Source organism: Budorcas taxicolor, chromosome 19 (assembly GCF_023091745.1).
Source record: "Budorcas taxicolor isolate Tak-1 chromosome 19, Takin1.1, whole genome shotgun sequence".
Lineage (NCBI taxonomy): Eukaryota > Metazoa > Chordata > Mammalia > Artiodactyla > Bovidae > Budorcas > Budorcas taxicolor.
This window is the reverse complement of record NC_068928.1, coordinates 7,125,967-7,142,744: the sequence shown is the minus strand read 5'-3', so window position 1 is coordinate 7,142,744 and position 16,778 is coordinate 7,125,967. Positions and strand designations below refer to the sequence as shown.

Genomic DNA, 16,778 nt, shown 5'->3' with positions numbered 1-16,778 from the left:
CTGGCCCCGAGCTTCATCAGCTAAAATTAAGATTCCTTATAGCTCAGACATCCCTTATGCTAATCCTTACCTTAGAGAGTGATGGATTAAATCAAGCAATGTATGAGGAAGTATTTTGTACTCTCAAGCTTGATACAGGTAGATAGGGTATAGGCTTTCTTTACTGCTCCGACTGGAAAACAACACTTACTTGTTTTTAAGATTCATCTCAGGTTTCACCTCCTCTGGGAGGAATTTCTCAACTCTTATAGGTAGAATTTAGCATCTCCTCTTTTGTCCCTTGCTGTTTCTGGTACCAACTTGCATCTTAGCACGACCCTGGCTCTCCGGTGTATTGATGTGAATGTCATGAGATCCATCTCTTTTTCTCTGGGTTCCTTGCACAGTGCCTGGTACATAGCAATAGCTCAAGAAGTTTTTGTTGTCTGAATTCACATATTATCATTAGGACACTGGAAAATATGATTTGCTTGGGATCAAAGTGGGTGGGTAGACATTGAATGAGATGATCATTTCATTTAGGCAGAGTTATTATCATTGGTCCACTATTAGCTTTGGATGTGTTGACTAAGAGACTAAACAAGAAAGCACTAAAAATCTTTCTGAAATTCTATGTTGATAATTAATTGAATTAGATAGTTAGCTCTGGGAAGAGCCCAACGTAAAAGAAGAATATCCTTGTGAAAGTAAATTGCAGCCATATAAGGGGGCAAATGTGGGGTTCTTTAGAGCCTAAAGGAAAAACAGACCATGTTAATGCCTGTCGTGCTATGCAGTCAGGACTAGCAGATCTGGGAACCCTGAGGATTCTACACGGTAAAGAGCCATATGATGGCTCACCGGCAAGCATCTAGGGTGTAACCACAGCACATCGCAGGGGTGTCAGTAAGCCCTAGACAGATGCAGAATACTTAAAGATCTTTATTCAGTTTGCAGTGCCACAGGAAGTTGAAGGAAGTCTGGAATAAGATATGAAGGCCTGGAAAATAATAAAATTTGGGGAAAACCCTTTTGCCCCCACCTTGAAAAATGAAAAAGACATAATATTCATGAATTGTTACCTGGCTTTAGCTCATTAACACTTATTTCTAAAAGCTGTGGAAAAGGAATCTAAAAAAAATTGTAGAAATAAATTTATTTACAAAACAGAAATAGAGTCACAGATGTAGGGAGCAAACTTATAGTTACCAAGGGGGAAAAGATAGGGAGAGATAAATTGGGAGATTGGGATTGGCATATACACACTTCTATATATAAAGATAGATAACTAATAAAGACAAGATCTAGAAAAAGGCTCAAGGAACTCCACTCAGTATTTTTTAATGACCTATATAGGAAAAGGGAATGGCAAGCCACTTCAGTATTCTTGCCTTGAGAACTCCATGAACAGTAGGAAAAGGCAAAATGATAGGATACCAAAAGAGGAACTCCCCAGGTCATTAGGTGCCCAATATGCTACTGGAGATGAGTGGAGAAATAACTCCAGAAAGAATGAAGGGATGGAACCAAATCAAAAACAATACCTAGTTGTGGATGTGACTGGTGATAGAAGCAAGATCTGATGCTGTAAAGAGTAATATTACATAGGAATCTGGAATGTCAGGTCCATGAATCAAGGCACATTGGAAGTGGTCAAACAAGAGAAGGCAAAGGTGAACGTCGACATTCTAGGAATCAGCGACCTAAAATGGGTGAATTTAATTCAGATGACCATTATATCTACTACTGTGGGCAGGAATCCCTCAGAAGAAATGGAGTAGCCATCATGGTCAACAAAAGAGTCCGAAATGCAGTACTTGGATGCAATCTCAAAAATGACAGAATGATCTCTGTTCGTTTTCAAGGCAAACCATTCAATATCACAGTAATCCAAGTCTATGCCCCAACCAGTAATGCTGAAGAAACTGAAGTTGAATGGTTTTATGAAGACCTACAAGATCTTTTAGAACTAACACCTCAAAAAGATGTCCTTTTCATTCTAGGGGACTGGAATGCAAAAGTAGGAAGTCAAGAAATACCTGGAGTAACAGGCAAATTTGGCCTTGGAATACAGAATGAGGCAGGGCAAAGACTAATAGAGTTTTGCCAATAAAATGCACTGGTCATAGCAAACACCCTCTTCCAACAACACAAGAGAAGACTCTACACATGGACATCACCAGATGGTCAACACTGAAATCAGACTGATTATATTCTCTGCAGCCAAAGATGGAGAAGCTCTATACAGTCAACAAAAACAAGACTGGGAGCTGACTGTGGCTCAGATCATGAACTCCTTATTGCCAAATTCAGACTCAAATTGAAGAAAGTAGGGAAAACCGCTAGACCATTCAGGTATGACCTGAATCAAATCCCTTATGATTATCCAGTGGAAGTGAGAAATAGATTTAAGGGACTAGATCTGATAGATAGAGTGCCTGATGAACTATGGACTGAGGTTTGTGACATTGTACAGGAGACAGGGATCAAGACCATCCCCATGGAAAAGAAATGCAAAAAAGCAAAATGGCTGTCTGGGGAGGCCTTACAAATAGCTGTGAAAAGAAGAGAGGCGAAAAGCAAAGATATAAGCATCTGAATGCAGAGTTCCAAAGAATAGCAAGAAGAGATAAAAAAGCCTTCTTCAGTGATCAATGCAAAGAAATAGAGGAAAAGAACAGAATGGGAAAGACTAGAGATCTCTTCAAGAAAATTAGAGATACCAAGGGAACATTTCATGCAAAGATGGGCTCGATAAAGGACAGAAATGGTCTGGACCTAACAGTAGCAGAAGATATTAAGAAGAGGTGGCAAGAATACATGGAAGAACTATACAAAACAGATCTTCACGACCCAGATAATCATGATGATGTGATCACTAATCTAGAGCCAGACATCGTGGAATGTGAAGTCAAGTGGGCCTTAGAAAGCATCACTATGAACAAAGCTCTTTCAAATCCTGAAAGATGATGCTGTGAAAGTGCTGAACTCAATATGCCAGCAAATTTGGAAAACTCAGCAGTGGCCACAGGACTGGAAAAGGTCAGTTTTCATTCCAATTCCAAAGAAAGGCAATGCCAAAGAATGCTCAAACTACCGCACAATTGCACTCACCTCACATGCTAGTAAAGTAATGCTCAAAATTCTCCAAGCCAGGCTTCAGCAATACGTGAGCCGTGAACTCCCTGATGTTCAAGCTGGTTTTAGAAAAGGCAGAGGAACCAGAGATCAAATTGCCAACATCCGCTGGATCATGGAAAAAGCAAGAGAGTTCCAGAAAAACATCTATTTCTGCTTTATTGACTAAGCCCAAGCCTTTGACTGTGTGGATCACAATAAACTGTGGAAAATTCTGAAAGAGATGGGAATACCAGACCACCTGACCTGCCTCCTGAGAAATCTGTATGCAGGTCAGGAAGTAACAGTTAGAACTGGACATGGAACAGCAGACTGGTTCCAAATAGGAAAAGGAGTACGTCAAGGCTGTATATTGTCACCCTGCTTATTTAACTTCTATGCAGAGTACATCATGAGAAACGCTGGACTGGAAGAAACACAAGCTGGAATCAAGATTTCTGGGAGAAATATCAATAACCACAGATAAGCAGATGACACCACCCTTATGGCAGAGAGTGAAGAAGAGCTAAAAAGCCTCTTGATGAAAGTGAAAGAGGAGAGTGAAAAAGTTGGCTTAAAGTGCAACATTCAGAAAACGAAGATCATGGCATACGGTCCCATCACTTCATGGGAAATAGATGGGGAAACAGTGGAAACACTGTCAGACTTCATATTTTTGGGTTCCAAAATCACTGCAGATGGTGACTGCAGCCATGAAATTATAAGACGCTAACTCCTTGGAAGAAAAGTTATGACCAACCTAGATAGCATATTCAAAAGCAGAGATATTACTTTGCCAACAAAGGTCTATCTAGTCAAGGCTATGGTTTTTCCTGTGGTCATGTATGGATGTGAGAGTTGGACTGTGAAGAAGGCTGAGTGCCGAAGAATTGATGCGTTTGAACTGTGGTGTTGGAGAAGACTCTTGAGAGTCCCTTGGACTGTAGGGAGATCCAACCAGTCCATTCTGAAGGAGATCAACCCTGGGATTTCTTTGGAAGGAATGATGCTAAAGCTGAAACTCCAGTACTTTGGACACCTCATGGAAGAGCTGACGCATTAAGAAAAGACTCTGATGCTGGGAGAGATTGAGGGCAGGAGGAGAAGGGGACGACAGAGGATGAGATGGCTGGATGGCATCACGGACTCAATGTACGTGAGTCTGACTGAACTCTGGGAGATGTTGATGGACAGGGAGGCCTGGTGTGCTGCGATTCATGGGGTCGCAAAGAGTTGGACACGACTGAACGACTGAACTGAACTGATATAGGAAAAGAATCTGAAAAAAGACTGGATATTTGTAAGTATATAACTGATTCTCTTTGCTGTACACTTGAAACTAACTCAGTGTTTTAAATCAACTGTACTCCAATAAAAATTTAAAAAACAAAATAAATGAATTCACAAAAATAAAATAAAAGCTGTAGAGGAGGGAAGTTTAATATAACCCAATCTATAATGTCAGATTATTATTTTTTGAGGATAAGTACTTCGGACATCTCTCAGTGTAGGAGGAAGGTACACCTCTGCCTTTCGGGGCCTCTTCCATTTTCGTAAAAGTAGGGAAAACATTGTGGGGTCTTGGTCACTTACAGGCTTTCTAATCTTTTTTAAATCCAATTGTTGGCAGATACATATCTCTCCTGCTCAGGTAGTATTCATATTTTTTTTGTGTGTGCTCAGTTACTGGGTCACATCTGACTCTTTGTGATCCCATGGACTGTAGCCTGCCAGGCTCCTCTGTCCATGGAATTTTCCAGGCAAGAATACGAGAATGCCATTTCCTACTCCAGGGGATGTTCTCAACCTAAGGATTGAACCTGCATCTCTTGTGTCTCCTGGATTGGCAGGCGGATTCTTTACCACTGTGACTTTACCTTTTTCCAAATAAAGTTTCCTGGGTCAGGAAGATCTGCTGGAAAAGGGCTACCCACTCCAGTATTCTTGGAATTCCTTTGTGGCTCAGCTGGTAAAGAGTCTGCCTGCAATGTGGGAGACCTGGGTTCAATCCCTGGGTTGGGAAGATCCCCTGGAGAAGGGAAAGGCTACCCACTCCAGTATTCTGGCCTGGAGAATTCCATGGGCTGTATAGTCCATGGGATGACAAAGAGCTGGACACAACTGAGTGACTTTTTCACTTCACTTCATTACTAAATAGACTCCGAATGATGCAGAACAGACTTTCACTTTTTCTTTTTAGACTATCATGTACATAATTTGTTCTCTTCAAAATTTTTGTTTGCTTTTTGTAAAATGAATGCATGATAAGATGATGAAATATTGGGAAAAAATGCAGGCTGTGGAGTTGTATATGTCAGAGTTTATAGCCATACTCTGCTATTTCGTATTTGTGGAGCCCTGGGCAAGTTCTTTTCCTTTTCTAGGGCTCAGTTTTATCCTGTGTTAAGTGAATGCCAATAAAAGTACTTTCACATTATGGTGTGGTGAAGGTAATGAGTATCGTTTGTAAAGAACTTAGCACAGTGTCTGGCATTTACTCTGTTAGGGAAGTGAAAGTTGCTGTTTTGTGATTGTTATTTGTTATCATGTATTAAAAAGCCTCCCTATAGAGCAGAAACTGGAAAATAAGGCTCAGAAGGCACAGCAGTTTGCATGTGCTATGATGATGGATTCACAGCCCCCTGAGGGGGAGAAAGATGGTAAGGAAGACCTGTGCATACCATTGTCAAATGTCTGGGCCACTCTTGAGAAAATGTAAGTCATGGAATGACTGGGTCAGGACCTTTTATTGGCTACTCTGGCAGGAGTATGGAGAATGGATTGGAGGGTGTGAAGACTGGAAGCAGGAGGATGACTTTGGAAGCTTTTGACATAAGTGGGGTAATGAGGCAGTGGTAGTGATGCTGAATGGGAGGGGATTAAAATGAGATATACCATTGGTAAAGCAACAGGGTTTATGTATGGCTGATGCCAATCAAGCTATTTAAGAATGCTGTTTCTCAGAACATTGTAAGAAATGTTAGTTTAGTAAGGAGACCTAAAATATTACATATAAATCTCCCCAAATTTATATTTCTTCCTATTTTGTGGAGTTTTTCCTGTGCCCTGTCACCCTCTGCTCCCCCAAAAAGAGTGGCTTCAGTAGTTCCAGACATTTTCATTTAAAGATCAGTAAGGAACTTGGGCAATATTTCCTACAAAAAAAAGCTGAAAGTGACTTCTATTATTTCAGCACTCAGTGCTTTAGCCTGTGGCGCTGCAAGGGGTAACTATTTTGAGTACTCGAAGGCACTGGTCACTGTGAGGGGCTAGAGAACTATCCAGGTGGTGCCTGTGGCATGAGCTACATTTCTGTAATCCCTGTTCCCTTTGGTCAGATAGAGTATCCTCAAGTGTGATTTTAGGGGTACAGAGGTTGGACTGATACATACATTTATCCAGGAAGTAGGGAAAGAGGATCTGCCACGTGCCACACATGGTGGATATAGTGATAACCAAGACAGAGAATACTCTCAGGGACTCACAGTCCAAGTTGACACTGACCAAAAATGATATGAATAATTAATAGATGGGATTCTGGTCACCGTTCTGAATGAAGCATACAAGGTGCTCTGCGAGTGATTCACTTAAGTGGGAGATCAGAGAAAGGCTCCCTGAGGAAGTATAGAAATGAAGCTGAGTTAAGCAATTATCCTTCAATAAAAAATGAATTAATTTTAAAAAATGAAGCTGAGATCTGAAGGATATACAGGAATTAGTGAGACAAAGAAGCAGATGCAGATTCTAATCGGAGGAAATAGCATTCAAGCTAGCAAAGGAGCCTGAGGCAGACCAGGAAGTTGGAAAAATCTGGAAAGTGTGGAGTCATGAAAGCCAAGTGATGTGACCGTTTAAAATTTTAAAATGAATAAGACCATTGTATCAAATGCTACCGAGATGTCAGCCGCAAAGAGGACTTAAAAGTTTCTATCGCATATAGTGAAACTGAAATCACTGGAGGGATGGATGCAAGTTTTTTAGGGGCCAGTACCACACAATTTGGGGGCCCTCTTTAAGATAAAGAATAAAAATTTACAAACATGAAAAGTTAGGTATAAAAGTCACCACAGAGATGTTATGGGGAGGGAGGTGGGAGGGGGGTTCATGTTTGGGAACACATGTAAGAATTAAAGATTTTAAAATTAAAAAAAAAAATAAAAGATGATTTCCTTTAAAAAAAAAATAAAAAAAAAAATTAAAAAAAAAATAAAAATAAAAGTGAATATTTTAGACTGAGAAAGAAAATCTCCCCCGGTACTGGAGTATTTGGAATTTTTGATCTGGGATTTCTTTAGGCATGCATGCATCCTCGGTCTCTCAGCTGTGTCCAACTCTTTGCAACCCAATGGACTGTAGCCCACTAGACACCTCTGTTCATGGACTTCTATGGGCGAGAATACTGGAGTGGGTTGCCATTTCCTTCTCCAGGGCATCTTCCCAACCCAAGGATTCAATCCTGTGTCTTCTGCATTGCAGGCAGATTTTTTTTTTACCACTGAGCCACCTGGGAAGCCCTTTCTTTAGGCAGTTTACCAGAAATGCTTGCTGGTTGTAACTCAGCTTCCCCTCCCTAAGCACTCTACAGCTCCCCCGCCCACGGGAGATCACGCAAGTGAGGGACCCTGAAGCTCAAGATTTATGAACGCCATCTGCCTCTGATTATTGGTGGCCTGAGAGAGCAGTTTGGTAGGCATGATGATAGTAAAATCAGGGAGAAAGCTTGGAACTAAATGGGAAGTGAGGACACGAATGGAGAAAGAGAACGTTGGCTACTCTTTCAAGTTTGGGTCTAAGGAGGAGAAGAGTGATCGTAGTTGAAGAACGGAGTGAAGAGCTGAAATCTACAGCTCATGTGAGAGATGAGCCTTTGGTAAGAGGAGTGAGACTTTGTCTGCTGGAATGGGGGGAAGGAAGAGGAAGTGGTGCCAGTGCGAGGAGGCTTTGCAATTTGGTCGTAGACAAATAATTATTTCCCATTTATTTTCTTAAAGAGTTATACAGTAAACTATATCCTGATGTGGGGATGGAAAGTGTGGGGAAGGGGAAGGGATGTGGTAGAATGAAGAACGTTTCAAATAGTTGCCTTGTAATTTGGGAAAGTGAATTTAGTAGAGAAATGGAACGTGATCAGTAGGGAACACTATACGTGAAAATTGTAGTAACGACATAAAACATAAAGCCAATCACACCCCTGCCCCTGTTTAGTAATTTTATTTTATTTTTTAATGCAGCAGTGAGCAACTTCTCCAGGATAGTGAATGCGTGTTGGATTTGTCCAGGCTTGGATCTTTTCCAAATAAATAATGTGGAGGGAGAGAGTGGCCAGAAATTTAGAGGATTTTCAAGGGGGTAATTATTATAGGCCAAATAATCTAAGTTAGACAAAGAGCCAAATGACCTCAGAAGAGGGCAGATGCATTATGAATAGGGATGGGGGCCAGTATATTGGGGGACCAAATCCAAGAGCTATTTCAATGGAAGTAATAGTTGAGTAGGGCACACTGATGATTATGGCTTCTCTCTAGCCCCTCCGTGTTTAAATGCAATGACTTGTGACAGCCTAGTCCTTCTCTGATATTAGATGAAGATGTTCTGGGAAGAGTCTAATAAACATAAAATAAAGAGCCCCATTTGAAATTCTAAAGTTGTTCAGTCTGTAATCTAAACATGCCTGGGTTGTATGGTAGGCTAATAGGAGGGTCTGCTAAGGACTCCTGAGAAAGAACTTTACTAAGGGACCAAGGGGCCTACTGAAAATGAAATTTATCCTAAACAAAGAGCTGTTTTTGAGGTATAGTGGCTTAGTCCAGTTATAGCTGGTCAGTGATGAGAGGAAAAGCCTCTTTGAATTTAGCACAGTCATCATGGCCTGACTCCAAGAACATCTTGAGTGGAAGGAAAAGATTATGCAATCAAGAGTGAGTTGAACTTGCACTGGCCATCATCTATTTTACATATGGTAATGTATATGTTTCAATGCTATTCTCTTAATCATCGCACCCTTGTCTTCTCCCACTGAGTCCATATTCTATTCCTTCCATCCGTGACTCCTTTGCTGCCCTGCGTGCAGGATCATGGTTACTGTCTTTCCAGATTCCATATGTATACAGCAGGGCACCCAAAGCTGGTGCCCTGTGACAACAGGCATAGGGTGGGGAGGGAGATGGGGGGGGATTCAGGATCGGGGGAACATACGTATACCTGCAGCCAATTCATGTTGATGTATGGAAAAAAAAATCACAATATTGTAACTATCCTCCAATTAAATAAATTAATGAAAAAAAGAGTGAGTTGAAATTGAAAGCACTTTTTTTTTTAGATCTTACTGAAGACACCAGCTAAAGACAAAGGCGAAAAGGAAAGGCATACCCATTTGAATGAAGAGTTCCAAAGAACAGCAAGGAGAGATAAGAAAGCCTTCCTCAGCGATCAATGAAAGAAATAGAGGAAACAACAGAATGGGAAAGACTAGAGATCTCTTCAAGAAAATTACAGATATCAAGGGACTATTTCATGCAAACATAGGCACAATAAAGGACAGAAATGATATGGACCTAACAGAGCAGAAGATATTAAGAAGAGGTGGCAAAAATACACAGGAAACGATAAAAAAAGATCTTCGTGACCCAGATAACCACGATGGTGTGATCACTCACCTAGAGCCAGGCATCCTGGAATGCAAAGTCAAGTGGGCCTTAGGAAGCATCACTACAAGCAAAGCTAGTGGAGGTGATGGAATTCCAGTTGAGCTACTTGAAATCCTAAAAGCTGATGCTGTGAAAGTGCTGCACTCAATATGCCAGCAAATGTGGAAAACTCAGCAGTGGCCACAGGACTGGAAAAGGTCAGTTTTCATTCCAATTCCAAAGAAAGGCAATGCCAAAGAATGCTCAAACTACCGCACAATTGCACTCATCTCACACGCTGGTAAAGTAATGCTCAAAATTCTCCAAGCCAGGCTTCAACAGTACATGAACTGTGAACTTGCAGATGTTCAAGCTGGATTTAGAAAAGGCAAAGGAACCAGAGATCAAGTTACCAACATCTGTTGGATCATCAAAAAAGCAATAGTTCCAGAAAAACATTTACTTCTGCTTTATTGGCTATGCCAAAGCCTTTGATTGTGTGGATCACAATAAACTGTGGAAAATTCTGAAAGAGGTGGGAATACCAGACCACCTGACCTGCCTCCTGAGAAATCTGTATACAGGTCAAGAAGCATCAGTTAGAATTGGACATGGAATAACAGACTGGTTCCAAATTGGGAAAGGAGTATGTCAAGGCTGTGCATTATCACTGTGCTTATTTAACTTACATGCAGAGTCCATCATGAGAAATGCTGGGCTGGAAGAAACACAAGCTGGAATCAGGATTGCTGGGAGAAATATCAATAACCTCAGATATGCAGATGACACCACCCTCATGGCAGAAAGTGAAGAGAAACTAAATAGCATCTTGATGAAAGTGAAAGAAGAGAGTGAAAAAATTGGCTTAAAACTCAACATTCAGAAAACGAAGGTCATGGCATCTGGTCCCATCACTTCATGGCAAATAGATGGAAACAGTGACAGACTTTATTTTGGGGGGCTCCAAAATCACTGCAGATGGTGACTGCAGCCATGAAATTAAAAGACGCTTGCTCCTTGGAAGAAAAGCTATGACCAAACTAGACAGCATGTGAAAAAGCAGAGGCATTTCTTTGCTGACAAAGGTCAATCTAATCAAAGCTAAGGTTTTCCCAGTAGTCATGTATGGATGTGAGAGTTGGACTATAAATTAAGCTGAGCACCAACGAATTGATGCTTTAAAGCTGTGATGTTGAAGAAGGCTCTTGAGAGTCCCTAGGACTGCAAGGAGATCTAACCAGTTTATCCTAAAGGAAATCAACCCTGAATATTAATTGGAAGGACTGATGCTGAAGCTGAAACTCCAATACTTTGGCCACCTGATGTGAAGAACTGACTCACTGGAATAGACCCTAATGCTGGGAAAGATTGAAGGTAGGAGAAGCGGGTGACAGAGAATGAGATGGTTGGATGGCATTACCAACTCAATGGACATGAGTTTGAGTAAATTCTGGGAGTTGGTGATGGACAGGGAGGCCTGGCGTGCTGCAGTCCGTGGGGTCACAAAGAGTTGGATACGACTGAGTGACTGAACTGAACTGAAGACACAAGACAGTAAACCACCTACGCAATGGAATATAGTACAGGAGGTTTAAGAGTTGCCTTTCAGAATTTGTTATAATATCAAGACAATAATTATTATTTCAAGGAGTTAAATTATTGCATGGGTCAAGAAATGAAGTTCCTGTAATTGCAGGTAGGGGTGAAGCTGTGGAAAATTTTTGTTATTCTGACTCTCTTTTTATGCTTTGGATGATATGGCCTGGCCAAACACAGCTTATGCAGATTTCTGTTATATATATTTCTGGAGATTATGTAACTGACAGCTTTGTAGGTAGATACCTATCACTGTAAGTGAAAGTGTTCTTTGCTCAGTCATGTCCTACTCTTTGCGACCCCATGGACTGTAGCCTACCAGGCTCCTCTGTCCATGGAATTCTCCAGGCAAGAATACTGGAGTGGGTTGCCATGCCCTCCTCCAGGGGATCTTCCTAACCCAGGGATTGAACCTGGATCTTCTGCATTGCAGGCAGATTTTTTACTGTCTGAGCCACCAGGAATTGATGCTTTCAAACTGTGGTTCTGGAGAGGACTCTTGAGAGTCCCTTGGACTGCAAGGAGATCAAACCAGTTAATCCTAGAGGAAATCAACCCTGAATATTCACTGGAAGAACTGGTGCTGAAGCTCCAATATTTTGGCCACCTGATGCGAAGAACTGTCACATTGGAAAAGACCCTGATGCTGGGGAAGACTGAGGGCAAGAGGAGAAGGGGGCGACTACGATGAGATGGTTGGATGGCATCACTGACTCAATGGACACTAGTTTGAGCAAACTCCGGGAGATAATGAAGGGCAGGGAAGCCTGGTGTGCTGCAGTTCATGGGGTCACAAAGAGTTGGACATGACCCAGCAACTGAACAACATCAATAACCCATCTCTGACAAAGCCTCATCGATACCTTAAAGATCCTAATTCTAGGTAGTAGAGGTTTTCTTGTGCTAAGAACCACAAATTCAGATAATACTGAAACAAAAACAAAACAATGAAAGGGAAACCCAGAAATGTCTGGCTAGAATTCAATGTCATTTTTAAGAGGAGCTCTGTAACCGACAAAGATTCTTGTAGGGCTTGGAGATATGATCTGATTGGGTTAATAGTACAGAAGGGTTAAATTCAGAATGAAAGATAAGTTTTTAAGAGTTTTTTTTTCCTTTGGTTTGTTTTTTAATTATTAAAAAGGTATGCAGATAGATTTGTTTTCCCATAACATCAAGCCAAGAAACTCTTTAAAATATCCGAGGGTCTCTTTTTCCATCTCTGTACACTCATATAGATCCATAGGATGCCAAAACATCCAGAACTCATCAACAGAGCTAATCAAACTCTTATTGTGCAAATGGTGAAACTCAGATCCAGAAAGCAGAAATGAGTTGACCGATTAACATCAGATCCAGAATTCAGGTCTCTTTACTCCTTGTTTACTTCTAGATTCTTGAAGATAAACCTCTATTCCTCTCCCAGGAGAGTGCCAAAAGCACAGGTTCACTACAAAGACAGGTATACAGCTCAGAGTATCCGAGAAGACTTAATATGTCAAAGGATCTAAAACAGCAAGGAGCCCACCCTTTCCCTTTCCAGGTGGGACTGGTAACTTAACTGACATGTGTTTCCAAAATTTCCTTGGAGGTCTCGGTTGAAACCTAGGCTGCCCCTCACCTGTAGCTGGGCTGTTGCTGCAAGCATCTTCTGCCGAGTTTGTAGTACTGTGGACGAGGACATGGAGATAGGTACGCTTTGCCTCAACCACCTTATATCTTCCCACATACAAGACAGCTGCAAAAGAAGTCACGAGGTCATATCATCATCCAAGCCAGTGCGTGATTTAGGTTGTGGCATCAAAGCGAAGCAGGGGGAGGGAAACCTGACGCCCGATGTTTGTTCTCCAGTCCATTTTCAGATACATGCAGAACAACTTTTTGATCTCTGTCCAATTGGAAAAAGATCTGAATGTTAATGAAACAATCAGATCCCCATTTTAGTCTTTGCCAAATGATCCCATAACTCAGAATAGTGGAGACACAATCTGACAGGATGGAGGCTTCTTTGCTTTGAAAATGTAGTGTAGATACTATTTTAGCATTTTTAATGACAAAGAGCATATTGGGCCAGAAAGAGACCATTGAAATAATTTACTCCCACTCCAATATTTTGCTCACAGGAGACTCCTCAACTTCTCAACTAAAGTTTTAAAGATTCATGTGAGGTACTGTTGGTGCAAAGTGGGGAAGAACAAAATTAGAACTCAGGATACCTTTGTGAACCACAGAAAATCTTGTGTAATGGAACTGGTGTGAGAGTCATCTATTTCAACAATCGGTATTTGATCTTCGTTGGTGACTAACATATTGTCTTTGTAATAAAATATAACAGCTATGTAGACTCCCCTAAAAAGAAAAAGCAAAATAAAAATTGTCCTCAACCATCTTCTCCAAACCTGAATCATGGAAATAATATTTTTGGGCATGACAAATGATAGTTTAAAATATACCTATGAAAATATTCCTGTTAAGTGCCACACATTTATTGGCTAGAATTCAAAGAAATGACTCTTTTGTCCAGATTCTCAGAAGAAAGGTGAATTTTATATTCTTTTAATAATAAAAGAGAAATATTTACCGAGTTTCCACTCAGAACCAAAATCAGTAGATTCCTGAGATGCAAAGACTTCCTGGAAAAACTACAAAGGACCCACCGTTTCAAGGTCTTCACAAACTTGTTCGAGGAATGGAATAGGTGTTTCAGGCTCCTAGAGACTGACTGCTTACGGCCCGAGGTTTGCAATTTTGAACTTTCTGGAACACAGGAAAAAAATACAGTGTAAATTTCACTGGAAGAAGAGCACTCTCAGAGCCTTCTTCCCATCTTTTTGCCTAACTCACCCCTGTTCTCTCAGTGCACTTATATTCAGTTTCAGAGGGACTCAGCTCATTCACTTTGTCCAGAAGCTTCTGTATCTTGAGATGCCAGTAGTTAACTCAGTTAATGAATAGCTCCTCAAAAATGTTAAAGATGAGTAACGTTTATAACTCCAGGGGCAATCACGCAGGTGTTTTGTTTCTATCCTCCTTATTTATTATGAGGTGGGATAAAAAGAAGTAGAATCAACTTTTGTCTCCGGCCCATATTGCCTTTTAATATTCACTTCTCAGTGTTGGCAAAACTCTTATTTAGACTGCATATTCCATTAATTTTTTTATTATAAAATAAATATAGGCACATTACAGGAAGTCTGGAGCATAGAACATGAACAAAACCCCACACATGACATCCTGCCACTTCAGCAGAACCATTGCTAATATTCTGGGGGTAGTTTTTGTTTTTGTTTCCAGTGTGTATGTTGGCTTACAAAAATAGCTGTAGGCATGGTTAACATCCTCATTATTCAGAAGAAGATACTGACAGAGAGAGGTTAAGTGGTTTGTCTAAAATAAAAAAAACCCAGTACTCAGAAGAATACATTTATTCACTGGACAAATATTTATTGAGACACTGCTGTATGTTAGGTTCTGTGGTTACTGTGATGAGCAAATCACCCATTGCTTCTGTTTAGCTCTTTTATTTACAATCTGGAGCTCTCACTGATAAAAGTAGTACCATTGAAACATATACATTACCATATGTAAAATGACAGCTGGTGGGAAGTTGGCGTATAATACAGGGAGCTCAGTGATAACCTAGTGATTGGTTATCTGGTGCTATCTGTGATAACCTAGAGGAGCAGAATGGGGTAGGGGGTGGGAGGGAGGTTCAAGAGGGAGGGGACATATGTATATTTATGGCTGATCCATGTTGCTGTATGGCAGAAACCAACACAACATTGTAAAGCAATTATCCTTCAATTAAATAAAAAAGTTGTAGATTTCCTGTAACAGTATTTGCAAACAGTGCTCCCTAAAGCTGTGCTAGATGGTCACTGATTTGATCCTTAAGCATAATTAACGAAGGGAAGATGAGGTGGTTGGGGTCGTCACCAAACTCTTGACAGACTTGTTACTGGGGATGCGAACAGTCTATCACTGCTCTTAGACATGGAAACCTGGGCAGATGGTTTGTACCTGAGGCCCAGTGTGGCTCTGCCTGTGATCCTATAGGACAAGTTGGGAATGAGCTGACTGATGCAAGCTTTCATGCCAGCTTCAAGCTTGTGCTGATAGTGGTTAGTCCTGCCAGGACAAAGCAAAAGCATTTTAACTTGAACATGAATTTGGCTGGTCATATCCTACTTGAAATGCTGCTGGGAGTCCTGATTAAAGGCAGCATACTGAACATATCCATCACATGCTACTCTCTTCCAAACCTTACTAAAAGCAGAGTTGTTCTTGTTCACTCATTCAGTCATGTCTGACTCTTTGTGACCCCATGGACTGCAGAATGCCAGGCTTCCCTGTCCTTCACCATCTCCTGGAGCTTGCTCTATGTCCATTGAGTCGGTGATGCCATCCAACCATCTCATTCTCCGTCATCCCCTTCTCCTGACTTCAATCTTTCCCAGTATCAGTGTCTTTTCTAATGAGTTAGCTCTTCGCATCAGGTGGCCAAAGTACTGGAGCTTCAACTTCAGCATCAGTCCTTCCAGTGAATATTCAGCGTTGATTTCCTTTAGGATAGACTGGTTCGATCTCCTTGCAGTCCAAGGGACTCTCAAGAGTCTTCTCTAATACCACAGTTCAAAAGCATCAGTTCTTCAGCACTCAGCCTTCTTTATGGTTCAATTCTCACATCCATACATGACTACTGGAAAAACCATAGCTTTGACTAGATGGACCTTTGTCAGCAAAGTAATGTCTCTGCTTTTTGACATGCTGCTTAGACTGGTCATAGCTTTTCTTCCAAGGAGCAAACATCTTTTAATTTCATAGCTGCAATCTCCATCTGCAGTAATTTTGGAGCCCCCAAAAATAAAGTCTGTCACTGTTTCCATTGTTTCCCCATCTATTTGCCATGATCTTTGTTTTGTGAATGCTGAGTTTTAAGCCAGCTTTTTCTCTCTCTTCTTTCATCTTCATCAAGAGGCCCTTTAGTTCCACTTCGCTTTCTGCCATAAGGACAGGGTCATCTGCATATCTAAGGTTATTGATATTTCTCCTGGCAATCTTGATTCCAGCTTTTGCTTCATCTAGCCTGGCATTTCGCATGATGTATGCTGTATATAAGTTAAAGCTGGGTGACAATATACAGACTGTATGTATTCTTTCCCTAATTTGCAACCAGTCCAATGTTCCATGTCCAGTTCTAACTGTTGCTTCTTGACTTGCATACAGGTTTCTCAGGAGGCAGGTAAGGTGATCTGGTATTCCCATCTCTTCAAGAATTTTCCACCATTTGTTGTTTTCCACACAGTCAAAGGTTTTAGGACAGTCAACCAAGCAGAAGTAGATGTTTTTCTGGAATTCTCTTGCTTTTTCAATGATCCAGTGGACGTTGGCAAGTTGATCTCTGGTTCCTCTGCCTTTTCTAAATTCAGCTTGAACATCTGGAAGTTCACAGTTCATGTG

At 41.0% G+C, this 16,778-nt stretch overlaps 1 protein-coding gene across 1 annotated transcript in view; it reads right to left on the bottom strand.

Moving 5' to 3' along the window:
• The window catches only part of ANKFN1 (ankyrin repeat and fibronectin type III domain containing 1), a 193,951-nt gene that overhangs the window by 49,401 nt on the left and 127,772 nt on the right, over positions 1-16,778 (bottom strand). Inside the window, exons 9-11 of the mRNA XM_052658859.1 lie at positions 13,976-14,075; positions 13,535-13,667; positions 12,940-13,056 (exon numbers count right to left, since the gene is read on the bottom strand). Of these exons, the coding sequence (XP_052514819.1) occupies positions 12,940-13,056; positions 13,535-13,667; positions 13,976-14,075 (350 nt within the window). The remainder of the gene's footprint in view (positions 1-12,939; positions 13,057-13,534; positions 13,668-13,975; positions 14,076-16,778) is intronic.